Source organism: Lingula anatina, chromosome 1 (genome assembly GCF_051362555.1).
Source record: "Lingula anatina isolate TDL-2025a chromosome 1, LinAna3.0, whole genome shotgun sequence".
Taxonomy (NCBI): domain Eukaryota; kingdom Metazoa; phylum Brachiopoda; class Lingulata; order Lingulida; family Lingulidae; genus Lingula; species Lingula anatina.
The window spans coordinates 62,012,787-62,040,252 of record NC_141767.1 but is presented as its reverse complement, the minus strand read 5'-3'; the positions used below and the strand labels follow the sequence as shown (position 1 = coordinate 62,040,252).

Genomic DNA, 27,466 nt, shown 5'->3' with positions numbered 1-27,466 from the left:
CCTTTGGAGCATCAAGCAATCTTCCTAGTTTTTATTTTATTTTGTCACTAGCATGTTACTAGCATGTACTGAATGCTATATAATGACAAGCCCTGTAAATTTAAATCAACACTTAATTTTCTTTATTATCCAGAAAATGCAATATTTATAAATATATTACCAATTGTCAGAGTTTCTAAGTAACAATTAACAAAAATACTTTGAATTTGAAACTGACAAGAAACATTTAATCCATTCTATTCCACTTCTTTTTTTTCTTGTGAAATAGTTTCACAATCCAAAATATGGCACTAAACTTTATATAATAATAATAATAGTGTTTTAATTAATAATAATGTCTTATAAACGGCCTCTTGCTTAACTAATCAAGATATTTCAGCCCATGTTGTCTGTGATATATTTGTTTTTAATCATCTGTATCAATTATAAAAAAACTTACATCAATCTGTTACCTCATTTAATTAATATAGAAAAATAATTAGTAATAGTAATACTTTGACATTTTACAGTTTTAATCAATAATTTTAGCAATAACTACAATTTTCTTACCTTAAATATTCAAAGCACTACTACTATTAGATACTTAGCTGTTATAGGCTTTTCACTGTCTCTCATGTAGCAATGATGAAAAAGCAAATCATTTCCAAATAGACAAAACATGTTTTCTTCCTAGACAATTACTATAGTCGTTTTAAATCTTTCTTGAAAAAAAAAAAAACACATCTATCTGCATACATGTATCTGCATTGAAAAACTGAAAAAAAATTAATGTAAGACAAAAATGATGAATTCCTTAATAAGTGCTAATTTTTTAATGGAAAAAAACAGTGTATTTTCCAGGTATCAGCACTAATTCAATGTACAGTGTAAATAATATTTCTTAAGATTTCTCATTACAGCATAAGCAAGTTTTAACAGCTGTGGTCGAGAACAAATTCAATATCTTGAATATGAAAAATATTGCACCTGTCTTAACAAATAAAATGCTTAAAATATGCCCCAGGTTTGAACATTTAAAACTTTGATTAACATCAGAATTAAATGCAATAATGTATGGTCAAACACAATCTTAACACTAGTACACCAGCAATGCTACTGGGCATTATGAAAGTAAAATAGGCAACAAAGGTAATTTAAACTATAATAAAAAACTAGACATTTACCTTTAAAAAAGCATGCCAAATTCTACTTAAACAAGCACAATATGTAACAGGTGCATACATATAACAGCATGCTAAACAGGAACTGTTTTGTACAAGGCCCTTTTAAACCAAATATAATTTAGAAACGAGGTCTTCCAAAGATTCCTTGATCTGGTCAAAATGGGGGCGCTCTTTTCTTTCATACCTCCAACAATCTTGCATCAATTTTTTAATTTCTTCTGGCCACTGTGGTTGAATAGGCAGTCGCCATTTTTTTCCAAGCAGTAGTCTTAATCCAACCACAGTATTCTTGTTTTCCACATCAGGAACCAGCTTCTGGCGTAATATTTCTGAGTCATATGTGTCTATGACATCATGAACGCTAAATATTTCCCAGAGCACCACACCAAAGCTCCATACATCTGACCGGGAGGCAAATCTGGGATTATGTGGATCTATCCCTTCTGGACTGTACCTGAATATGGAATAAGTCAACAAATAATGTTATAGTTTCTAAGGCGTAACAATGATCCAGTGAAAAACAGGATGAAAAACCAACTTTAAAAGGAAGAACATGCTGGTTCCTTTTTTTTTTTTTTTTGATAAATGAACAGGTATCTAATCAACAGATGCCATTACCACTACTTGCTATAAACACATACTAAATGTACTAGCTAGGTGTTATTACCAGTAGGGATTGACAGCCCTGTTGGACTTGGCAACATAGTAATAGACGGACTCCTCTCTCTGTCTTGACAAGCCAAAGTCAGTAATTTTAGCCCTCTGGTCAAATGTAACCAGCACATTCCTAGCTGCTAAATCACGGTGTATAATCCTGCTGACATGTAGGTACTGCATACCCTGTGAAGAGAATTGCATTCCTGTCTCTTATTTATATTGTTGCATACACTTGAAAATTTGATTCCTTTTACATGGTCTTACCTAGAAAGATACTCTTTTTCTTATTTTTCTTTCTTTCTCATTTATGAAAGAGGCCTGTAAACAGCAATTTCACATGGGGTTCTTTGTGTGATCTCATGGACCTTTTGTCCATAATGGTATAGAATACATATACATCGAATATCAATTCAAACATAGTTTTCCTAGCTTAAAAGGGGGTTCACTTGAATCCCCTGAACCTCTCTTGCCCATGGGCCTGTGAAACAAATTTTATAAATAAGGCCACACTTTTTTATTTTTATGGATGACATCCTGCGCGCGCACCGATTTTCGTCCGTTCTCAAAAAAAAAAAAAAAAAAAAAAACACCACCCCCAACGAAGTCGGTTGTCGGAAACGTCTTTATTGAATTTGCCGGAAAATGCGTTTTCTGCAAATGCGTATTATCACCACGTCCGCTTTGCCGTCAAATTCATCTCTAGGATTACTTTCAAATTGCACAACAATTTAAAGTCATAAAGAGAACAGGAGTCGTTGTTTTGGATTGGTATGCCGTTGATATTGAGCATGGAAATATAACCTTTTACAATTATACAAAAGGCTGGTGGTGGCCAGCGATTATCGCCCGGAAAATTTCAGTGACATTCTGTCTAAAGCAACACATACCAGGTTTTTTTGTAGCGAAAAAAGGGTTGACAAGGGCGCTGAGGTATTTGGTGGGCTGAAGCTTAGGTCGGACAGGCCACCCGACAGTTTGAGTCGAAGTAGACAAAATGGCATCCACTGAAATAACCTTTAATCGATTTAGTAGTATTAATATTTTTTAAACATTTCTCTTAAGTGTTCATAATGCTTTAATATTCTGAGAGCATGGATAAAGACATATTGTTAGTTTGATACGTGTTTCTGTGGTAAATTTGTGTTTCCAGCTGTGTACTGACAGCATTCCTTTACTTAAACAGATTTTTTTATTTTTTGGACTGTTTTTTTTTTTTTTTCACCCTCTCGCACCGATTTTGGGGTCCGCAGAGGATGGCATCCATAAAAATAAAAAAGTGTGGCCTAAGCCACTAAAAATAAGGCATTATTACCCAAGCTGAATGAATTACCCACCTCTGCGATGTCCCTAGCCAGTCTGATGCGATCAAGATCTCTCAGAGTGGAAGAGGAATTAGAAATGTAGTTTTTCAGATCACCATGAGAAACATACTCCATTACAATCCACAATTCTCTGCCAGAACCTGCAAACAAATATTCAGAACATTTCAACAACTGGAGCAGTGAAATGACCCATTTTTTTTCAGAGAAATTAAAACATCTTACAAGTGTTATACAGTTCTTTTATTTATAAAACTGAAATAACAAATAAAATAAAAACATCTTTTGTAAAAAATGCCAAATCTTAAAAAGCAAAATTTAGGTTTCAGATGAATATCATAACATTAGCATTACAATATTTTCCTCCTACCAATTCCTTCCCGCGGTGACTGCTTGGCTGTCCCCAGTATTCTAACAATACATTCATGATTCAGTCTGCTCATCATGTTCACCTCATGCTGGAACTCCCTTTCCATGCTGCTTTGCTTTTCCACTTCCACCTGTAACCTTTTAACAGCCACTACATCAAACCCAAGGTCTGGTGAACAGCTCGCTTTAAACACTTCCCCATAGTGGCCCTGTAAAAAGAAGAAAAAAAACACTGACACGATTAGATATTCTTAAGGAAGGATAAATAAATAAAACAATCAAAATTGTGTGTGTGTGTGTGTGTGTGTGTGTGTGTGTGTGTGTGTGTGTGTGTGTGTAAGAGAGAAAGAGAGAGACTGACTCACCTGGCCAAGTCTACGTTCTAGTTTCAATTCACTATAGTCAAATTCTTTGACTGGCTGGCAAGATGGCTCTGGTGGTAAGGGACGAGCAATAAGCCTGTTCACATCAATTGGAAACTCAATACAGCTTACATCACCGAGAGTTGTAGTTGTGGTATTGGTGCTGTTGTAATTCTCTGCACTGAAAAAAATTAGTCAAGGCATTATGTAAAGACAGCAGAAAAAAACTCAGATTCATACAGTCAAATATAATATTAGTATTTTAACGCCCACAGATACATACAAATATACACTCAACCAAAAAATAGTTTGGAAACATGAAATTGTTTTTCAGTAATGAAAAAACTATGTAATGTAGTGGGAAAATCTTCACTGTATATAAAAAGATAACTTATGGTGGGTGCATTATTCATCATAATTTGGTTAAACTATTTACCTCAGCTCATATGGTTACTTTATAATTATTCAAAATAAAAGTGTTTCCAAACTTTATTGGTCAAGTGAAGATTGATATTTTAACACCCATAATATGTAACATATCATCAATTTCAGTGTGACCATGGTCTAACAAATTTTTTACTCACATATTCCATATTCTATTCTTAATGCCTAGGTTTCATTTTAGTGCTAGGCTAAAACTCTGACATGTCAAACTAACTCAAGAAAAATACCTGCTATCTCTAATGCTGTCTGGAGAAGAAGGTGGCAGCAACAACTGCCTGCTCCCATCTGTACTGTGGGTGGGGGAGGGGAGGTCCATTTGTGAAGACAACAATATAGCAGGGGAGTCTTCTTTCAGATATTCTTCCAGTCTTTCCCTGATGTTTATAAACAAAGGTCTGTCTTCCTTGTTGATTTGCCAGCAACTCTGGATTATCTCTCTAATTTCTAAGGGCCAAACTTCAGGGAGTGGAAGATGCCATCCTTCATGCAGCATTAACAAAAATGTCTCCACAGGTTGCATTTTTCTTTGACTTGCTCTTGTTCTTATTTCTCTCTCCATATTCCTTCTTACACTGTTTGTTCCCCTTGTAAATAACTCCCACAAAACCATACCATAACTCCACACATCTGACCGGGTTGTGAATCTATGAAACTGGATGCACTCTGGGGCCCACCTGTAATATGCATGGACTACTTTGAAATTTTTTTAATGGTTTCTTCAGAGGAAATAACAGACATAACATTGGTACAGGAAAGGACTACAATATTCTTTGTATACAAAATTCTTTTGGATTATTGACAAATGTTGTTTTATTATAACCCCATATCCACTGTACCAGAATATCGGAAAATCTCCTTTAGTCCGCCTCATTGTGTAATAGACATTGTCATCCAGTGCTCTTGAAAGTCCAAAATCACTGATCTTTGCTCGATGGTCAAAGGTTACCAATACATTACGTGCTGCCAGATCACGATGGACAATTCCAAAAGAACCTAAATAAGCCATGCCCTGAAGATGTAAAATGGAAGGTATAGAACAAGCAGACAGCAATTAAACAGTAATCCAAGTCGGTATCAGTAAAGTAACAATGACTTTTACAGCAATGGAATTGCTTAACTTAACATTTGTTTTATTAGCCTCACAAAACATGCACTGAATTAAACTATTCATAATCAATTTAACAGCAAGAGAACTACACATATTTTACTTGACTTTGTTTAAAAGATTTGGTGGATTGTTAAGGAGTTGACATTTTCAATGAATAACTTTAACACCATGGTTTTTATAGCATAATTTATACAGTATCTTGCCATGATGATCACGAATGATCAGAAATATCTTTTATGTAATTGCAAGCATTCTATAATAACTCGCAGGGCATGTTGCAACCATGAAGAGCCTACCTCAGCAATGTCTCTTGACAATTTTGTTAACTGATGATCATCAGGCTTCCGCTGTTCTATGTACTTCATGACTGTCCCATTTCCTACAAACTCCATAACCAAATAGATTTCATCTGAAAGGCATATTTACAAAATCACAATATATTAAACAAAATTCTATATCAATGCAAAATCTAAAACTGACACAAGGAGAAAATACAAGGCAGCCTAAAATTTTACCATAAAAATCCCTGACCAACTAAAAATTTTGCACTCTGGTGGCCAAGTTGGTATATATTTGTAAAGCAAAGTGGGGGACGTAATGCCAATATATAAACTTTTTGTCAACAGCTAACACATTTACATAAAACATTCTTGATTTAAAATTTCTTTTCCAAAACTTGGCATTGAGATTTTTAAAAAATGTTATGTTAAAAAGTATGCTTCTATAATCTTTGGACTGTAAATAAAAAAGAAACAAACCATGTGCATCTTTTGAATCTCTAGTGGCCCCAATCATGTTGACCACATTTGGGTGATTTAGTTTGTTCATTATTTTCATTTCATGAAAAAAAGCCTCATAATCTTTTTGGTCATCCTTCAATTGCTTTACAGCAACCATCCTATTTTCAGGTTTGTATCTGCCCAGGTATACACATCCATAATGACCCTGTATATAAGAAAAAAGAAAAAAAAAATGATTGACCAGACTCACACCTAGCATATATTTCAATGGCCCATTCATCTTACTTTATCAATATTTGCTTCAAATATTTATACAAATAAAAACAAGTTGTCACAAAACATGATTCTAAATCTACATAATCAACTTATTGTATTCACGTAAATATTTTAACATTACCAATATTTCCAAAAAAAGCAAATCACAAGCTCAGCTTAATAATTTCTACATTAAAACTATCAAAACTGGTTACAATTAAAAAAAAATAAAACACTTATTATTTTTTATTCACTTTTTTTCATAAATATACTTACAGCACCCAGAACTTTAGTTCTATCAATGATCAGGTCCTTCCATTTCAGCTTTCTTAATGTTCCTGGGGTAGGAGGCAACGGTCTCTGGGACATAAATATGACTGGGTGTGCACTGCCATCCACCAGGTCATCACTAAAACTCAAATAACATCACTTAAATATATTGTGAGAGTCTGCTTGTGTTCACAACAAGGGGATTTACCAGTCTACAAATCTCCATCTTCCACCCCCCCCCCCCCCAAAAAAAAAAAAAAAAAAAAATTGGAACAAGGGAATAATTTGTAACTTTTGAAAAAAATCTTTATAAAAGGTCAAAAGGATTTTCTTTACTCAAATTACTCACCTAGAGTTATCATTTGTGGTATGCCTAGGCACTGCTTTCGGTAATTGCGGCTCTCTACTTCCAACCCTTGGTGGTATGACAAGCTGTCTGGTAGGTGGTCTTTTCAAAGGTTTGGCCACATCTGCTGCCTCTTGGCTCAGCTCATCCAGAATCAGTTTACACCACTGTCTATCTGTACTGATAGACCTGTCATCTGTGTTCATATAACCATGGTCAGAATCTTCATTGATAACTGCATACAACATAGTGTCATGCCTGTGATGTACTGCAAAACAAATATCAAATGACTGATTTACAAAGTGATTTGATACAATTTCTTAACTATGAGGTGCTCTGTCAAAATGAGAGTTTTCATTAACTTGAATGCACTGTATCATACAGATACTGGCATCAATTTAACACCTATGAGAAATGCTTCTCAAGGAAGGTGAGAAAATTTGCAGAAATACATAAACAATTACATTTTCCCATCTATGGCATATCCATCCTATATTGAACTAAAATCATTTTATAATAATATCTCATGGAGAGTTAAAATGTGGTCTAAGACCGCATTCACAACGAGTTGAGCCATGGCTCTACAAATCCACGAACTAAATATGGCGGACATACATGAAAGAAAAACCGCCTAATCTTTTAATAGTCTCTCCGCCTCTCACACGCCTCCCCATGCGTCATCCTTGCGGGGTACAGGCATTAAATCTCGGCTCCATTGGGACGACACATGGGGAGGCGTGTGAGAGGCAGAGAGACTATTAAAAGATTAGGCGTTTTTTCTTTCATGTACGTCCGCCATATTTAGTTCGTGGATTTGTAGAGCCATGGCTCAACTTGTTGTGAATGCGGTCCAAGCTAAGCAAAAATACTTAATATTTTTTTTAATTATATAAATTTTACTTAGCTTTCACGTGCCTCTTCACATGTAAACTGGAAAATATATGACCTACTGCTTGGGCTTTTCTCACGCGTCAAGTTTTATTATCTTATCATGTTTATGAGTCTACATACATTCATCAAACATTAAGATAACATTTAAATAGCTTAAATGCAATTACAAACCATTGAGCTGCATCTGTCTAATGTCTCTCAGAATTGACTTCGTTGGCTTCCTCTCACTAGCAACAGCTCTGGTGCACTCATTTACCAATACATGTAGACTCCGTTTTGTATCTGCAATCTCTTCTCTGTCAGTCATGCATGGCTTACAACACTTTGGAATGGGAAGGGTTGTTCCACTGCTGAAGAAGACTTGAGTCTGGAGACACAATAATAGATGATAATTAAGTTTTCATGCCAAAGGCAGGTTACAATTAGTGTCATGTTCACAGTAATTTAACAGGCTTAGACAAGAGAACAAAATTTGTTGTTAATCACTGTTATATATATACTGGTACAACCATTTTAACCACCATCAAGTAGTGGAAATAATGAGACAACTAGCTTTTCTTTATCTGTCCATCTGTCTAACTGTTCATGCACCTCTCTGTGTGCTTCTTTTTTTTTAATTTCCAAGGCTCACCAGGCAGATTCTTCTAAACTTATGTTTAAAAATCAGTGAATATTTATTTCAATCAGCACATACCATTTCTGCAGATTCAGATTCCAAGGGCCTAGCACCTACTGATAAAATCTCCCACAGTGTCACACCAAAAGCAAACACATCGGACTCAATATTGAAGGCATGAAAATTGTTGTGCAGCTCTGGTGCCAACCATGGTAACCTGCAAATCAATGGAAAATATAACAAAGCCATTCCGGCTACAATTTTCAAAATTAATCATAACTAAATATAGGCAGTATATAAGTAATTAAAAGGAAAATGTTATTCACATTGCTTCCTTTAAAAAGAAACAGGCACATTTCAGAAAACATTGAAAAAATATCCAACTTGTCATTGTTAACAGTATCATCTGTGACATTATGAACAAAACATATTTTTACACAAGTTCTCAATCTAAACCGAGAGTGCAGGTTCAGTTCTTTAGTTCACTTTCAATAAATAAATAAATAAATAAATAAATAAATAATGCAAAATTGGAAAAGGTTACTTCTGGTAGCCGAAAACAAAATAAAATACAATTCTGTAACAATTGTAACATGTAACAACTCCTTACAAAGCACAATATAATAGATAAAGTAAAACACTGGACAACAGGATTGCAAAACACAACAAAATATGCCAATAACTTTTGTGAAAATTATCCATTACCATGCCTATTTTTTTTTAAACTCAACCTACCTTTTCACAAAACAAAGCCCATTAGCAAATTTCAAATAAAACAAAAATACAATTGCAATTACTGGGCAGATGTCACAATAACCTATGAAAAAAATCTTGGTATCTTAAAAAAATAATAAGAAATTTTAATAATAAGTAATAAATAACAAGGCAGCAAAGCTGTCAAATGTACAGACAAAAAACAGGAAATAACTATGTACAAAATAGGCTACTGTCAATTCTGATGCAGAAGTACATAATGTTAAACTGCAAATTCAACATCAAATTTTAATTATGCTCAACAGGTAATACCAATGTAAGTAAAATGTGTAACAAGTTCACACTTTGAAAATGTACAAGTTCCAGAAAAAGAAGCCAATTAGACTGCTTTTCCAACTCAGGCTGCATCTTAGTCCTGTATTTCTTTTTTGAAAGTTTGGCAATCATAAGTAACATGGTTTTCCCATAATGGTCATCATGGCAGCATCACCCAAAATTGTGTTTTCTTCTATTCTGATGCCATATTACATAATGGTTAACAGCATAATGACCGTCAATTTTTAATAATAAAATATGTGTATCATGGATTTTCAGAAAATGTGACTAGCATGGGTCTTCAAGCCCGTGGAACTTCAAAGTCACACCTTGAAAATGCCAATATGTGAAAAATTAAATTTTCACAAAAAACTGTTTAACTGGCAGTAAGAATTACCAAACAGACTGCATTGCCTACTGAAGCTGTATTTTAGTCCCATGTTTCTTTCCTGTCAGTTTGAGAACAGTAAGTGACATGGTTTTCCTTAAATGGCCATCATGGGAGCAGTGCCCAAAATAGGGGTTTCTTCAAATTTTGATGCAATATTACATAATGTTTAACAGTGTGATGACCATCAATTTTTAAGATTAAAATATTAGTATCATGGATATTCAGAAAATGTGACTAGCAAAGGTCTTCAGGTCTATGGAACTTCAAAGTCACACCTTGAAAATGCCAAAATGTAAACAAGACAGCACTCTTCTGAAATGGTTTTTTTCCCATTTTTAACAATTTTGTTACATGAAACAAAATTAACAGTTTACTGCCATTTTTATATGATCTACTAAGAAAATTGATGAGATGGGGAAAATATCAATAGAACAGTGTTAAATGTCCAATTTCCTCCATTCTGAGAATCTGAACATCGTGAATGATTGAATCTGACAAACTGCAATGATATGAGTTTTATTTCCATATTTGAAACTCTATTACATAATAAATGATAATAAGTTTACCATCATTTTTACACAATCAACTAACAATGTTGTACAGATGCAGGAAATGTGAAACAAACACCTTTACGTATCTTATTAGTTAAATAATGAGACTGTTAACATGCCTAAGAATTGAATCTGAGGAAGTGTGAAAAAACAGCATAACTTCTAAAATAATGCCCCAATTATGCTGATTTTCGAAATTGACCTGCGTTTTAGTGATATTGATTACTCCTGTGAGTTTCATGACAACAGGCCTATCAGTTTTCCTTGAAATGTGTTAACAGTGTTGCATATAAGCTAAAAAGTGAAAAAACAGCATAACTTCTACAATAATTGCCCAAACATGCTGATTTTCGAACTTGACCTGCGTTTTATGAATATTTATCAGCTCTGTAAATATAAAGTCAAAAAGTAAAACTGTCTTCCACTTATCGTGTTAACGATGAAAGTGCACGGCGACGGCGATGGCGACATCGACGGCGACAGGGACGGCGACAGGGACGGCGATGGCGACGACAGACGCAGGTGATGGCAATATGTACAGACACATCTGTGTCTGTACATAAAAAAAATTAGATCATGCTGATTTTCATTGCCAATCAGTCCTTTTTGCCCTGTAAAACCTAGGAAATTTAAAGTACACCAAAAATAATGATTGGCAGTAATGGTGTTAACAAATGTGCTTTCTAACCTTTCTATGTTTATGACACTGTCAGAGGCCAAGCCTGAGTAAAAGTAAATGAGTCCAGGGTCTGAAAGTTTTATCACATAACCATCTGTGTTTTCACTGCAAGCAAGAACATTTCGACAGCGGATATTTCCATGGGTGAAGTTATTTTCATCCTGAAAGGAAAAGGTTTTTAGAACTTCAAAGAAATATTTTCAGTACATTTCGCAAAAAAAGTAAACTGAAATTGCTGAAACAAACTGTGGCCCGAAAACAGTATCAGCAACAAAAGACGTAGTTTTGTTTAATCAATTGACTTTTAACTTTAGCTTTGGTGAAATATTACTACACCAGTTCCCAGCAGGCCTTACCAAATACATCAGTGCTTCTGCTAGTTGTTCAGCAATATTCACAAGGTGGGAAAGAGAAAATATTTTCTCGCGATTCCTCAGCAGATCTAAAAGAGATCCCATGCGCGCCTCTTCCATCAGGACTCTGAAAGGACGATCTAAACAAATTGCATGGCTTTTGATGATGTAACGACTTGTCCATGCTGATGCCTTGCTTACACCCTGTTGGAAAGCCTAAAAGAAAATGGAGGAATTTTTCCAAAACAATTTAACTTCTTATTAGGATTTTACTTTTTTTTTTTTTTGCAAGAATAAAAAATCTTGACATGCATAAAATATTCATCATACTATAAGTTTACTAGTAAATAAACATTTTTTCACATTAAGATCTGTTTGGGATGTGCTAAAATCATAGCCCATGTAGTGTAAAATGGGTAACTTACCTCCAGTAATTTAGGTGAAGATGAAGCTAGACTCTTGATTGCTACTTCCTTCCACCTGGAAGAATCTGTGCCTTTAAAATATAGCTGCCCAAACTGCACCTTGGTAATCTGATTAGCACCAATGTGTTCTGTAAGTAGAAATAAATAAGGAAAATTGAAGTCCAGAGAGGAGTGGGTCCCCTTTGTGCTGATAAAACTATTAAGGGGGTTGCTCTTGCCAGATACCTTTTTTCGCTTCTACTGATGTGGTTATCATTTTTGTTTTACTTGTCTGTCTGCTAGCAACACTATGCAAAAAGATGGACAGATTTTGTTGAAACTTTATGGGAAGGTCACAAATTGGCTACCAATTACATTTTGGTGGTGATCCTTTAATTAATCAATTATTCATTATTATAAAAATTGAGCTGTCTTGGCAGAGGTCTGCCTTCTCTGTGTGCTTCTCTACTTTTACACATGATAAGAGTGGTTCTGGGTCAAGGCACTTTTTTCCTCATAAACTTACAACCAAGCCAAATGTATAAGGAACATTTTTGTTTATACAAACTAGTACAAAAATATGTTGACTAAAAAAAATCTAGTTATAGGAATTAATAAATTATGCAAAAATGAATTCACTAATAAACAATCACACAAGAACATATTAGACAGTCATGGTCATTAACACCATTTTTCCTAAATGTCTTATATTACCAACTTACTAGATGGGTCTAAATTTTGGTTTATAACAATGCAAACATTCTTTTTATAATGTTCACCCACAATCACTTGAGGCCCAAAATTTTTCATATATGTATTTTTTTTACATGTCAAATAAACTGACCTGCCCTGCTACCATGTATCTCGCTTTTCTTAATTTGTGTTTCCAAGACAAGGTAGGGAGTGTTTGTTCTGCTGTATAGCAATTCATCTTTCTTTTCTTTCTCTTCCTTATCTTCATCATCCAATAAAGGCGCACACAGCAGAATACTAGGGCACTGGTCTGAAGATGGCATAAATTCAACAGAATATAATTAAAATAGAGAACATATCTGATAATATAAAACACTACAGCACATAGTAAGTCAAAACTCAAAGTTATAGTCTCAAGTTTCCAACCCAGTCTTTTAACAAGCATGTAAACAAGACTATGAACCAAGTCTAGCACACACACTTAAAACTCTTATTTAATACCCACCTTTCCCTGGTATCAGTGGTGTCTTCAAAACAAAATCAATGCTTCCTTCAGTAGGATGAGACAATTTCTTTCTCCCAGCAAGATGATAATGTCTGCGCAGGGCATTTAGATCCTCAAAAGCAGGTTCTTTTTCTGTATTATCACCTGTTTCAAGCCTGTACCCATCTTCATCAGTAAAAGATATCTCAAATACAACTATCCTAGCTTGTGTGACAAGAAACAAAGTATGTTGGTCAAATGTGTGGGATGACTGTTTCAGAAGGTATGTCCCTGGGGTGTTGTTCTCTCTCTTTTCTAACTGCTTCTTTGCCCAATCAGGCCTATGTTAAAAGTAAACAGTTAGTATAAAACATATGCAAATCTTTCATATAAATGTTTGTTAATTAGTCAAGGAAAAAAGTGCATTTCTTATTTTCAAAGCCCTTTCTTTAAAATAAGATGGTATTATATACTGTCATAAAATTATCAATCATATTCTACTACACTTTTAGTACATATATACATATACATAAAAGTTTATCATTTGCTGTTCATCCTTACGTAACTGGCCCATGGCATTTGCTCTTCATCATCTCTGCTAATAACGGGGATGTAATCTTTGAACAAGGGTGGTAATAGAAGTCTTTCATCAGACGGCAGTATCCATCTACGCAGCTGACAAAAGATTCCATCTGCTCTTGTTTACCAAACATCAGGGGCTTATGGAGATAAAAACAATCAATTGAAACAAATTTATACTGGCATGCAAGCAGTTTCACAGTTAGATCACACACCTGTGCATGCTTGCACATGCATGCACACAAACACACATAAACAGTTATAATTGATAATTTAGTACTTTTCTTCAACATAAAGAACCCGAGCTACTGAAATGCAGGGCTAGACACTAACTTTTATGAGCACCTGTCCTTCGGACAGGTGCTCATAAATTTGACCTGTCCAATTTTCAATCCAACCTGTCCACAAAACCAATTTTTTTTTCTATTCATACCTTTGGACTTTGTCAATTAATATGTGAAGTCATACATTTAAATTAATATATATATTACCAAAACATTCAATCATATGAGCCCCGAAAATGCACCTTAAAGTGAATTTATGTTCAGATAAAAAGTTGTTTTTTCATACTTGTGAACTCCTGAAGATTTAGGTCCCGTTCACATGACAAGTCTATTTTCTAAAAATCTATTTTCTATTCGCGGTATTTTGTAATCACGGTCCCTGTGCCCTGAATATCCCCGCGGCGTAATTACTGGCGGCGCGAGCCAGTTACTTCCAAAGCTGTAATTAATTCTAGGGATATACAGGGCACAGGGACCATGATTACAAGATACTGGGAATAGAAAATAGATTTTTAGAAAATAGACTTTCCATGTGAACGGAGTCTTAATCTTGCATATAAGTCTGATATTTAACATCAGGGCTTCTCCTAGGATTAGGGGTACAGGGTCTACTAATTGTAAGTCTGCAATTTGATAACAGATTCACATGAAGTTTAACCAAAGCTACAAAAAAAAAAAAAAAAAAAAAAAAAAAAAAAAAAAAAAAAAAACTGAGTGGGAAGTGGGGAGGGGGAACTGTTAAATTAATTTTATTAAAATATTCAAATTTTATAATATTTGAATAAAGTTCAATGAAAATTAAAGAATATTCATTTTATAATACTTTACTTATATTTATGTTAACAATTTAACTTCTTAAGGGGTTATCATGTGTTTGATTTTTTAAAAATATATGAATTAAATTAAATCAGCATAAAAAAGTTCCCCCTTTTTTTTTTTTAATTCTCATATTTGTTATTACTAATTTCTTCCTTACATCAATATCACACCGATATGTGAGAGCAATGTTAATTTATCATATTCCAGCACTAAATTTTATACAGTAAATAACAGAGGTGATGCTAGAGTCATTAAAGAAAGCATCATACAAAATTTCAGGTTACATTTTGGCAAATAAACAACATTTCAACAAGATCTTCTGTCCCAAAGATTTCACTTTCTATAGTGAGTAGATAGCATACGACGTGTTTGATTGAGAGGCAGTATGTTGCCTTGACAACTAACTAGATATAGCCAGTTCATCCAGTCCAATCTGGCTCCAGCACAGTACTTGTGTAGTGTCTGTTTTTGGAAGTGTCTTTATTACTAGAGCACGTAGATTTTTAACTAAATAAATGTTCAGTAGTGAACCTGATATGTGAATAAATTTTGTCTGATGAAGTTCTGGAGGGTGTTCACTTTCATAATTTGGCGGTAAGTTTACTCAGACTTCGTTTTGCGACTGCATGTATTTTGTGCCAAAAGTAGGTCACTCTTTTCAGTACCGTCTAGGAAGAGACAAAAAGACGATAGTATGCAACAAAAAATGATTTTTTAAAGATTTTTGATCCAAATTTCTTATAAAACATGACCTGTCCGTCGGACAGCCAACCCTGCAACTTCACCTGTCCGAACTGGATTTTTACCTGTCCCGGACAGGCGGACAGGCGCTAATGTCGAGCCCTGAAATGTAATAATTTATGAGGATGACGATGTGTATATTTGTAGTTCTGTGGGTTTTGAGAACAGATGAGCACATTTAGACCCTTTTCACATCTAGTTATAAGACTGTACTGATAAATTAACATTATGTAAGAGAGTTTCCTAATTCGACATAACCAATGAATTAACTTAACTAAACAGTAGGGAGTGAATTTGTGAAGAACTTGTATAAGAGAGTAAAACCCCCTGAAACTAGTACATGTTAGGATCCTTGAAATCTGACTGGGGAGACACCTTTTAGGAGAGTCAGATTTTCATGGTGCACCAGTACTACAGAATTTCCATTTTCTAAGTACACTGTCTTAAGTGAAAAACTTTGCACATGCAAACCTCCAGCAAATCCAAATAAAAAAGTACAAAAGAACAACACCTTAAGTGAACTGTTTCTTGACTGGATGCGAACTTCAAAATCATGTTGAGATTGTGGCACCACAGATATGAAGTCAATGTCCTCTATTTTACAAAGATGCTCTTTGACACTTTTCTGCAAAGGGGAAATAATCAGTTTAGTTCATCTCCATAAAAAAACTTCAATTTCAAAAAGAAAAAAAGAAAGAAAGGTACAAATCTCAAGTGTCAACTATCATGTCAACTCAAATTTCAACTAAAAAAATCATTCAGAGTAATGAACTATTTAATAAAATGATTCATGTACAGGTCACAAGCCAGGTCACCATCCAGTTAGCATTTGTACTCATCATTTCAATTCTGGACAGCCATTTCTTTCAGATTGAAATTATTGGAGCACCTGGAGCCTAGACAGCCTGCCAAGGCAAGAAAATGCATTTGGCCTCCCTTTTTAAAAATCCTGACTAAATTCCTGTGCATGCACCATTTACTAATTCAATTCTAGAATCATCATAGCAAGACATCACTTTCTTTATAATGCATTGAAATTTCTTTCCATAAACAATAATGTGTTTTTGTCATTATATATCCACATAAGAGATACATTTAACAAACCTTGTTTATCAATTTTGAAGTGTAAATGCCCGGGCAAGTCTCATGATGTGGATCAACCCATATATTTTCACTGGGATCTTTTCCCTGCAAGAATTCACTTCCGTACACTGCCACTCTTGTAAACAATCCATTTAGATAACGATGTTTGATACTTGTCAGATTCTGAGCTTGAATAGAAGATTGGTCAGTAAAAAGTTTATCTAGCTCATCTTTGAAATTTTTTTTTAGTCTCACACTATCAAGCAGTTTATTAAACCCACCCAGAGAACTTGGTGGGAGGAATATTTTGTATCCATACTTTGCTAACACTTGATCAGCTGATGTCATTTTATTTTGTACACCAACTCTGAACATATCTAACACCGCTAAACCAAGATTATGACTGGTTGAGAGAGTTGTTCCATACCTCGTCTTGAGGACATCGTTCACAAAATCATGTCTGCATTGGAGAAAGTAATAATGAAATGCTTTCAAGTCTCTCCTGATGAGCATCCAGAGATTAGAACTGTCCACTCTAAATGGAAGTTTAAAACGTAATCTAAACAAGTATTCTTGTCTTGAAGAATCTGATACCATCAAAACCTTTCCTGGTGGTAACCAAAGATGAAGATCAGGAGTCACCAGCCCAAACAAGAGGAATGTTATTGGGGAAAGTCCAATCTTTTTGGCAGCTATCAAGCATAGCTCCTCTGCTGTGTATTTCCTTGAAGGTGTGGTAAATGATAAACAATCATGTTCTTGACAGTCTGAGTACAAAGATATGAAAATGCCTTGTTCCTCCTGCATCATTGGTCTGTGTCTGTTTGAATCTAGAAGTCAATTTGCATTACATTATTATTTTTTAAATGCCTTGTGTATAAGGCTTTCACTCAAAAGCACCAACCTCTTTACATTACTAGTACCCAACATATACATTCACAGTTCTGTGTGCACAAGAACACTGCAGTTTACAGAATGTATTAATTGTACATGAATTTGTGAATATATAATATAATATAATATAATATAATATAATATAATATAATATAATATAATATAATATATTTTATTACATAAGTCATCTTTGTAAAACATGCAAGTGTTCTTTAATTTTTTGCCTAAAGGTGATATCTGCCTCCATGTTGGGCTGCCATCTTACTTGTTCAACAAAACTTTACACCACATATTACTGGTGATCTATCTGAGGCCATACTACTAGTAGACAGCTGTCATGCAAAATTACTCATATATTACTCATATTTCATGGAAATAAATGGAAACAGTTTCTTTTCCAATTGTTTCCTGTCATGCCCATCGTAAACACTGTGTTGTCAAGTAAAATGAAGCGTCTGATACAAAGTATCAAATGCGGCATTCACGTGCTTGCTGGGATGTGTTCAGTACACTTTGTTTACACCATAGAAGTACTTCTATGTTTACACTGACAAGTCGAGGTCAGAAATGCACAATGTTTTTCTATGTAATTACGCAGTTTCAATTTTGATTAGTGAATTTTCTTTTATCTGCATGGACATTTTCCGAACATTTGTATAAGCCACGAAATATTTCTCATCGGAAAATCACCCAGCAGTTTCCAAGTACAAACGATTGACGTCATGACGCACTTCCGGTTTTCGTCGAGATCTTGAAGGGATTAGCGTTACGGTTTGCTGCACATTTAAAGCGCTCTGTCTCAAAATGTACTCAACTGCTTGGATTGAAATTAACAGAACTTATTCTTCACATGATATCACACATATGTGCTTAATTTGAGAGCTTTAGCTGTTATATGTTTTCTACAGTGCCCATTCAAATTTGAAAAAGAGCTATTTTCCGTTGATTTCTTGAAGGGCAAGTCTACAAAAAAACAAAAAAAAAAAAAAACAAAAAAAACAAACAAACAAAAAAAAAAAAAACATTTGAACTTGAAGGGACCCGACTGTAATGAATATAACAACAATGACATATCATTATCATGTAACCATTAGCTGTTTTCTTCAAGTAAACTACTGTAGTTCATGCACAATGTGAAACTTCTGAATTAAGTTACCCAGTACAGCAGCTTTTAGATACAGCCACCTTGATAGTCCATTTCCTCATCAACAGTCAAACCTGTTTAATTTTAAATTCAATTGCTAAACTAGTACTGTGTTTCATGTAATAGATACTTGAAGTACCGGTAAGGTACCATACTAAAATGTCAAAATCAGATCATGTCCAACCTCAATGAGGTCCTCGTCAATCCCAAATATTGAAATAGTGAAATACCTTTGGATATGGAACGTCGCTTTCACACTCACAGCAATCAGAAATCCTATCCTCACCACTCAGTGACTGTCCGTTCAATTCCTTGTAGATGGAGGAAGTGAACGTACTTCGGTCCTTTCCAATGCATTTCTTGAAAAACAAGTTGTTTGTAGGTGGTGCTGTTACTCAAGAAAAGCCTTGGTAGAGCTAAAGATGCAGTTGTTGGGTCGCCGAATAAAGTCAGTGATGACAGTTAAACAGAATGCACCCCAACAAACACAATGAAGAGCCGCAGCAATCATATATTCCTCCCGCACCTTTTACTCCCCTGCATTGTTACGATATATACCCACAGGTGAAAATACGGTCTCTGGTGGCAGTGGCCCAATATTACACTATGGAAATGTTCCACTATTTCTTATTATAGTAATAATATACTAATACCCGGTATGTGATCAAGAAAAATGATTAATGATTCCGGGTAGTCTAAACAAGTGGATTCAAGTCAGATTGGTACATTCCCATAACAGGAGGCTGTTCGAGCAAGCATGAGACGGAGATTTGTGTAAAGTCGAGTATCGTCAACATAATTTGATATGGCACTAGATATTTTGCTTTTTTGTGCATTAAACAAAAATAAAGCAATTATGCATACCACGGCGTGGGGTGGGGTTTGTAACATAAAGTCTGCCTTGTTTGTATAGTTGTATAGTTATAGCATTTAATTCTGAGACCATCTGATTCATACAGGTGCAAAGGACACGAAGAAAGGAAACAATTCTTAAAATTCTGGAAGTACCCGGTACTTACCCAATTTAACAAAACTTGTTTTTATAGGTTACTTTAGACCCATCAACTATGCCTTTACTGCATGTTTATGATATACAACATCATATATATACTTAGGAAATTCGAAACAATGTGCTTTAAATTGCTGTTGTTATTGAATTGACCAAGGAGTACTGCAGTACAACTCCATTTGACAGAGCAAGAATAAAAAAATGTAAAAAATATATTTCCGCAAAAAGACTTCTTTGGGTTTCAGTCTGTCAAATAAATAGCACTAAATAAATTATCCCCAACCTTATTCTAATATGATCTTGTAGTCAAAAAACAAGACAAAAGTATTTTAAATCAAAACAAATGTGAATGCAGAAAGCTGTCAAATTTATTGGCATAAGAATTCATACATTGCAAACAACTGTTATACGTTTAACATGCTAAGTGCCCAACAAATTGTTAAAGTCCTAAGTATTTACAATCATTCATATCTTAACAACCTGAAAATAAATCACTGCAGTCAACAAAACCCCAATAAAAGAAACAAAATAGCAAATATGATGAGAAGAAAATCAATCAAAATGTATATGCCGTAATGGAATGTCTTCTCTTCTGAAATTGTCAATGCTGTTCAAATAAATCATCAATAAACAGTAAGTTCTAAAAAAACAACAAAGTATAGGCAATTAAAGCAAACCTAAGTAACTGAAATGAAATAATTCCTATGCACCTTTTGGTACCTTCAAGAAAATTGCAATTTTGTTCCCGAAAACCATTATTATAAAATAAAGAAATGAAACAAATAAACACTCATCAAATTAATATTCCACACAGAGTTCAACAAATATGGACAGAAATTAACAAATTGCACTAACATAAAAAATGATTAATTAAAGTACAAAAATTACGGATCCCCAACAAAAATATATCCTGATTTGTTTAAAAAAGCCTGTTAATGTTTCTTTGGTTTATCTGCACAAAAAGTGAAAAATGGTTGCCTGCGCTTTAGTTTCACATGAAAAACAATATATATATATATATATATATATATATATATATATATATATATATATATATATATATATATATATATATATAATGCACTAAGAATGAAACTGATAACAGATGAAACTCTGTATACATATTCAAAATAAAGTTTTTAAAAAATGTTACAAAAAATTGTTCTGTAAATTTCAATTTAATATTAAATAAATTAATAACATGCGCTAACACAATCACAGCTGTTCATAAAAGCAAACCATATATATAGCAAAACAATCACAAGAGAATGAGTGGAACAGTCAAATACCATCACATTCTAGTTAAATTTTAATAATGAGTTAAAGAATTATGCTCTTATTCATGTTCTTAAAAGTAAAAAGTGGAATTACACATATACATGATTATTCCAAAGAAGACAAACATTTTTACTTAGAACAATGAAGATTGTCAAATGAAAATGTAGCCCTTTACAGTATGCTTGGTTTAATGGCTAAATTTCATTTTTTTTTTACAAAACCTTGACCTCATTCTAACTTAACTGTCTCAAGTGTAATGTTCTGATATGAAATTTCTTTGATCTTTAACTCATTTTGAATTTAATAGAAAGCACCTTAATTATTCTTTTTTAAGGGGGGGGGCAGGGGCTTTTTCCTGGACTACATAAAAAAAAACTATGGAGACGTTCTTCAATAAAAAAGTTATATTTTGTAGTGATTTAATTAAATTATTAAAGCAATGTCAATTATTAGGCAAAACATGGTTGTCACAAGGTGTTACTGAAATTATTACCAAACATGGTTCAGAGAGAGAAGTTTTCACGATTTGTTCTTAACAATGGACTGCACCTAGTTTAAAAGCCCAGATCACATAAGCAAAAGCACTCTTTGAAGAGAATTTTTCCACACTGCAAATTGCCGAACAAGAAGCAAACACCTTAAAATGCATTACACTTAAGAAAATTTCACTGTGATGCTCTAAGTCCTGCCATGCATGAACAGTGATTGCCCATCTCTCCTCAAACCTTGCTGTGATGGTTATTAAAGCTGTAGCAAGATCTATTAAAGCTTCACACAGAAAACAGTGGGTGATTAATAAATTCAAGTTGAAACAGATTGTGAAATTTTATCTATACATGTGCAATTTGTATTTATCTTTGTTGGGTTAGTATCAATATTTGTTAACTATTTAACTATTATGTGAATCCCTGTTCAATAACATCACTCAGGCTGACAATAAAAATTGTCACCTAATGTGCAAGATGAAAAACACCTTACTATAATGCTGTTAGAAACTTAACACTAGTAAAACTAAGATCATACTAATGTAACAATAACATATATTTTGTGCTTAATATTTAGTTTACTAAATCAAATTATAACATGTACTCAAAGAAAAAAATAACACTTATTTACTATGATCAACTGACCAGATACTAAACACACAGATCAGTATATCACAAAATCCATTTTACATTCAGAGTAATTTAAACGTTACATGAAATAATCAATCAAAAGTCAAACAGTATCAAATATTAATCAAAACTTTGATGCAAAGCAAATTAGTAACTACAAGTTATCACAAAATCCAACACATCTATTTTATAATTCCACATGTATAATAATAATTACATATAATTCAAAACCTTGGATAATTAAGCATCTTACACATGCTATATATTTAATGTTCTTAACGGGGATCTAGGGTGAAATGATTTCCAGTTTTCTTCAAGTGAACTAGGGTTTTCCACATGGCTTCAGCAAAAGGGCACATATCGTAATCTATACCATGCTTCTTACACACCTCTTCAACGTAAGGGCCAATACTGCGGAGATGCTTGCGGGCCATAGTGGGGAACAAGTGGTGCTCAATGTGATAATTTAGTCCTCCATAATACCAGTCCAGAAACCACCATGTCTCAATGTTCATGTTGGACAAAACTTGATACTCAAACCAACTGTACTTGTGAAATTCATCAGTAGTATAGAATGCTTTGCAATAGTGACTAAGGATTAGCTGAAAGTGGAATATGCCTTCTACACTTGCTGCTATGACATAAAAAGTAAACACTTCCTTCCAGGTTGGTAAATGAGACAGTAAGAAGCATATCCACATCCAGTGTATACATGCACCTACCCACTCAGGCCAACGGCGTTCTTGACGAAAACTATCAGTGACAATTTCATACCGACCAATAAAGACCACGATTGGAATAAATGTGATATGCTGGATCTTCACAAAGCAGTATTGGAGAGTGTTCCTGAACAGAGGAAACAGTTTTTCATTTTGTGCCCAAGCAGATTCCCACATCTGAGGATCAACGAATCGTTGTGCAACATTAACAACATTGGTCATGGCATGGTGAATGATGTGTTCATCACGCCACCATGAGGCACTTATGCCAAAGAATACTGCTCCAAATATGGTCCCACATGGGCCATCTTTACTGTGCTTTCGAAACACTTGGGAATGCATGAAATCATGCATGATAAAACCGCATTGTTGCCAGTGGAATGCCAGTGCTACTGCTCCTAGGTAATGAACATACCACTGCTCAAAACCTATAACTAAGTAGAAAGCCACAGCAAGCAACATGAAGGCTACAAACATTTTTTTCAAATACCAAACAAAGTCAGTCTCAAAGTACCCCTTCTCTTTCGCAAATTGGATAAGTTTCTCAAAGTCTGCATCAGCTGGATGGCGTATTGGCATTTTGTAGGTGCCAACTGGTTTGCGGTGTTTGAGAACACCTTCGTGACCATAAGCATGAAACACATGGGTTGCATCTTGGCCGATGAATTGTTCTATCACTGGGCCGCCAGGATGGTGTTTTAAGAAGTTGGTAACATCATACCAATTCCCATCAACCCCAACAAGCTTCTGTTCCTTTCCATTATCAGTGCTCTTGTTGCTGTCATTTAGCTCTATAACTGGTAAACTTTCTAGTGTGTCACCAGCGGCACGGTGTCTCAGCTCAGTTGGTGTTGGTGGCATCTTCTCAAACCTAAAATAAAACAAGCATACCAATACACATTAAGCAAGAATGCCTTAGAAACATAATATTAGGAGTAGGGTGAATAACACAGACTCAAATCAATAACTACCAAAGGCCTGCTGACTGACATTAGAGCTCTAGTTCCATTTTATTATTGCTTTCGAAGTGTAATCTATAATGGTTTGAACCAGTGCAAGCCATTACTAGTACAAAATGCATTCCTAACAAATAACACATCTCTCTGATATCAAACTTTTCTTCATGAAGGTTAAAACAATACAACCAAAGTTTTTTTTTCTTTTTAAATGCTGTTCTTCTTACAGATATCAACAAAATATCTCTAATTTTTCTGCTGACAATTAACCAGGACCTAATAATCAAATATTCAGCAAACATAAGTAACATTTCTATTATTGATTTCTGTGTCATACAGCTTTTATTATGTTACAGAATAAATTTGTTAATGGTGCCTCTTCCACTTAATCATAAGATGCTGTAAATTTTTATTGTGTCAAAAAATAAACTGAAGGTAGAATACTAGTTTGATTTACAAACATGCAAGTTTATTTTCACCTTTTGCATTTTATGGCAATGTCAGTAAGTTAGATCTTCAAATATTTTACAAAGGGCAAAAGTATACGAAAAAAATCTTTACAGACAAGTTAGCCCATTATCAATCTTATTTGTGCAGTTTGTAGGCAAGGCTGGCAATATGCAAGGAGCATCATATCACAAAATGCAGATATTCATATTCTGAAGGGTTATTAACCACTGCTAAAGGTATTGCATATGCACTAGATGCATATGCATACCCCCCCCCCCCCCCCCCAGTTATGAAAAGGTTACCTTTACAGATGTGTTCACCAGTTTACAATATGCTACGTAATCAATTAACACAGGCCTACCTTTTTTGTTCACTTTAAAAATTGAAAGACACTGTTCTAATGGAGCACCTCTTAGCTTTTCAGTTATCAGGTGTGGACAGTTGGCACATCAGCTCATCAAACAACTCACAAGACCAAACTCTGTGCCAAGCCCTAACACTTTTATTTATACATTCAGTGCACAGTGTAACCTTATCTACTTCATAACGTGCCAGACTACATGCACCTTTTTTTTATCAAGGTAAGCTCAGAACTCCTGACATTTTAAGCCAATCACAAGATAGTAATCCTGTAGTGTGTCAAATCATGCTGTCTAAAGGTCATTACTTGCTACCTCCTCCCATGCCCAGCTTCACATGGAAATTTGGGATACTAGTATACATGTGACCCAGACATGATTTTATACCATGTGGCTTATCTTTTCAACAATTGCTTGCACATACTTAATTTAGATAGTTTTAGATTGTTGCCACAACTACATATCTGATATAGATGAGTAACACACAAGATTTTTTTTTTCAGTTCGTTCCTTTTTTTCTCTCAGTTTCTGTTATTTATTTGTTCGTTTTGAAAAAGGTGTTGATGGAAATGGCATGTGCTAACAAGGAATGGGTCCATAGTTGGTTAGAGTTCCTCTTCACTGTAAGCAAAACAGGCGATAGGATAAATAAATGGTTCTTCACTGCACTTGTTTGAAAAGCAAATTACTAAACCTTGTAACCAAATGCTTTTTAAAACTGAACTCTATCACATTTACTTAATAGACAAATCTGCAATGATGTTTGGAAACAATCTAGGTACATGAAATCGAGAATTCAGAACATCTCTCCCCACATTTTGCATAAATTTGAAATGCTGCTCACCAATTACCCTTTAGAAATGCAACATCTGTTCGTTTTTACCAATAGACACTGTGTTTCCCATGACAGCTTCCATGTGAAATAGGGGAGACCACCAACTAAACTCCGTATTAGAAACAGACCTTACGTATATGTATTTACATGTTACATACTTCCCATGAAAAATGTATTGGCCAGTAACTGTTTTTCATTTAATATAAAGCAGCAAATAATCATTCCCTCCTCCCCATCACACAAACCATCAAGATAGTCTAGCTGACAAAATTGGAAACCACAGATGGAAAATAACAGGCATTGTTACCAAACCTACCCAGTAGGAGAACACCATTAAAAATGGAGGATTTTATGGTACCTGGTACTTACATATTCATAAAAATGAATAAATGGTCAAAAATACATTGCACAGTTTTACAAGCTGTTATTTGGACCACCATTGGCATTTAACTTGGGCATCATGCCCTACAAACTGCTATTCAAATGAATCATTTTGACATTTACTTTCTGATTTTGTGATGTTCATCTCTGGAATTACCATTATTTGCATCAAGTCTTAAATAAATATCTCATAAAAACATTAGAAAAGTGTCCAGTTGATTGACAAACTAATTTATTTGAACATAGAGTGAATATAGAAAAACACTGCAAATCAAAGACATATGTATGACAAGTGAGTGGCATACTGCATCAAATCTTCTGGGACTTTTCATAATTACATGTATATTATTTTATATCATTTAGTCGATTCTGGAACCTACTATTCACAGAGAGTACATTCCTGGTTGATGTTCACACAAAAATAAAACAACAAACACTGAGATTCTTACCCACTAACCCCACTGAGGTAAACCGGCTGAGCAGTGTCAGTTCTCTTTGACTTTATTTGGGTTAGTTACAGTACAGTGTATGCATAAGGCGGGCTCAAGGTAAGGGAATCGATCAAAAATACCGATACTGCTCAATATACAAATTGGCTTCTAAACAGAATATTAAGTAAAACTCATTTTACCCATATATGATTATCAGCGTGTTATCTTACCTTCAAAAATCGGGATACGATTTACAAATTGTGAGTCGCTGTATTGCAGTTTTGATATAGCAACTGCTTTAGGTAGGTTGTGCTATTTTTATTGGAAAACAGCTTGTCATTTTTACGTATATATTTTCGAAAAAATCTGATTTTTACAACAGTTTCAAAGTTTTCAAAGATTTAATACACCTTAAAGTCATAAAGTGAGGTTTACACTGATCTAAACATAAAATGACACAGCCACAACTCTCAGAAGTATAAGACAATGACCGAGTACACCCCTCCATAGTGGACTCGTCTGACATCATCCCATTTGAGGTCACTTTTGAGGTCAATATTAAATTTGCTTCAAGACAGTCCCAACTCAAAGCTATCAAGCACTGAGCGGTTTCTAGGTATTTGCGACCGCAAACAATCACTGAAACGTTTAAAACTGAAAAGTGTGACAAAGCTGAGGGTCTGTGTGACAGATTAGTGAAGGTTAGGGTTTATAGCGTGGGTCTAAATCGCGATAATCTAGGTTGGGGCTAGCTTACCTAACGTTATCACGTTTCCTACTACGGGTAAATACAGGATTAAACGGATTAAACGTTAGCGATTCGAGCTTATAATTTGTGAACACATATGCCCATATAAACGACTCGAGCCACGAATTTCAGAAGCCCAACGTAAAATGAGCAGCCACGAACAAAGCGATAGAACCCGCAAACTTTAAATACAAAATTTTGTGTGGACCATGGCTGTGCTAATTTTACGTTGGGATACTTAATTTTACGTTAGCTCGAGTCTTTTGTACTCCCAAAATTATGGTTCCTAGGGGCAGTTATTGTTTGTGAGGCCCGTAATAACCCCATGGACGCATAGGCTTACAGACCAGACATGTCAATCGGTCGATGAAAGCAGTTATTTCAGCGGGTCCTGGCCATGCAGTCAAGTCGAAGGAAAAACTGGTTCAGGAAATGAAGATTCATTTAAATCTGGACCGTATGTCTGGTGTCAAACAAGAATGAATATGAAATGGATCTTTTCAACAATTTAAAAAAT

General features: G+C 34.6%; 2 protein-coding genes across 5 annotated transcripts; both read right to left on the bottom strand.

Moving 5' to 3' along the window:
* Positions 1-99: 99 nt before the first annotated feature.
* Positions 100-19,187, bottom strand: LOC106165712 (tyrosine-protein kinase JAK2). Of its 2 annotated transcripts, XM_013544035.2 has the most exons (22): positions 18,899-19,187; positions 16,652-17,460; positions 16,059-16,172; positions 13,686-13,843; positions 13,146-13,465; positions 12,792-12,950; positions 11,969-12,096; positions 11,547-11,759; positions 11,200-11,351; positions 8,619-8,757; positions 8,096-8,291; positions 7,037-7,301; positions 6,694-6,826; positions 6,181-6,367; positions 5,719-5,831; positions 5,151-5,323; positions 4,542-4,988; positions 3,874-4,051; positions 3,510-3,717; positions 3,155-3,282; positions 1,831-2,003; positions 100-1,617 (listed from the first exon to the last, which is right to left on the bottom strand). In XM_013544035.2, exons 2-22 carry the CDS (start codon positions 17,438-17,440, stop codon positions 1,266-1,268), a joined length of 4,725 nt encoding a protein of 1,574 aa, XP_013399489.2. In that variant the 5' UTR covers positions 17,441-17,460; positions 18,899-19,187; the 3' UTR covers positions 100-1,265. The 2 variants fall into 2 exon arrangements, with proteins under 2 accessions (XP_013399489.2, XP_086860135.1); XM_087004009.1 differs by lacking the exon at positions 16,652-17,460 and having other exon boundaries at positions 18,899-19,170.
* Positions 19,188-20,023: 836 nt separating this feature from the next.
* LOC106165720 (uncharacterized) lies at positions 20,024-26,671 on the bottom strand. Of its 3 annotated transcripts, none has more exons than XM_013544048.2 (2): positions 26,432-26,671; positions 20,024-23,660 (listed from the first exon to the last, which is right to left on the bottom strand). In XM_013544048.2, exon 2 carries the CDS (start codon positions 23,648-23,650, stop codon positions 22,346-22,348), a length of 1,305 nt encoding a protein of 434 aa, XP_013399502.1. In that variant the 5' UTR covers positions 23,651-23,660; positions 26,432-26,671; the 3' UTR covers positions 20,024-22,345. The 3 variants fall into 3 exon arrangements, with proteins under 3 accessions (XP_013399502.1, XP_013399517.1, XP_013399509.1); XM_013544063.2 differs by lacking the exon at positions 26,432-26,671 and adding an exon at positions 26,220-26,387; XM_013544055.2 differs by lacking the exon at positions 26,432-26,671 and adding an exon at positions 24,557-26,079.
* Between the last annotated feature and the right edge of the window lie 795 nt (positions 26,672-27,466).

Bases quoted from the DNA above. Each gene is read 5' to 3' on its own strand.
- LOC106165720 (XM_013544048.2), bottom strand. From the start codon at position 23,650: ATGCCACCAACACCAACTGAGCTGAGACACCGTGCCGCTGGTGACACA.
- LOC106165712 (XM_013544035.2), bottom strand. From the start codon at position 17,440: ATGATGCAGGAGGAACAAGGCATTTTCATATCTTTGTACTCAGACTGT. The intron at 13,466-13,685 runs GTAAGGATGAAC...CTTTTAACATAG, and splicing joins AAATGCCATGGGCCAGTTAC to GCCTGATTGGGCAAAGAAGC. The intron at 8,292-8,618 runs GTATGTGCTGAT...TTGTGTCTCCAG, and splicing joins AATCTGAATCTGCAGAAATG to ACTCAAGTCTTCTTCAGCAG.